Source organism: Phoca vitulina, unplaced genomic scaffold (genome assembly GCF_004348235.1).
Source record: "Phoca vitulina isolate PV1807 unplaced genomic scaffold, GSC_HSeal_1.0 scaffold125, whole genome shotgun sequence".
Taxonomy (NCBI): domain Eukaryota; kingdom Metazoa; phylum Chordata; class Mammalia; order Carnivora; family Phocidae; genus Phoca; species Phoca vitulina.
The window spans coordinates 552,065-552,467 of NW_022589828.1; the positions used below are offsets into that span (position 1 = coordinate 552,065).

A 403-nucleotide genomic window follows, 5' to 3' on the forward strand; every position below is an offset into this window, starting at 1 on the left:
CGCGCCAAGGCCAAGACGCGCTCGTCGCGGGCCGGCCTGCAGTTCCCGGTGGGCCGCGTGCACCGCCTGCTCCGCAAGGGCAACTACGCGGAGCGGGTGGGCGCCGGCGCGCCCGTGTACCTGGCGGCCGTGCTGGAGTACCTGACGGCCGAGATCCTGGAGCTGGCGGGCAACGCGGCGCGCGACAACAAGAAGACGCGCATCATCCCGCGCCACCTGCAGCTGGCCATCCGCAACGACGAGGAGCTCAACAAGCTGCTGGGCCGCGTCACCATCGCGCAGGGCGGCGTCCTGCCCAACATCCAGGCCGTGCTGCTGCCCAAGAAGACCGAGAGCCACCACAAGGCCAAGGGCAAGTAAGGTCTCGATAGCAACAACTTCAAAACCAAAAGGCTCTTTTCAG

At 67.5% G+C, this 403-nt stretch overlaps 1 protein-coding gene across 1 annotated transcript; it reads left to right on the forward strand.

Moving 5' to 3' along the window:
- On the forward strand, positions 1-363 carry LOC116628655 (histone H2A type 1-E-like; the record flags this gene model as incomplete). Its single annotated transcript, XM_032399019.1, has 1 exon — positions 1-363. A coding segment is annotated over one exon (360 nt), but the record flags the coding sequence as incomplete, so codon positions are not given.
- Between the last annotated feature and the right edge of the window lie 40 nt (positions 364-403).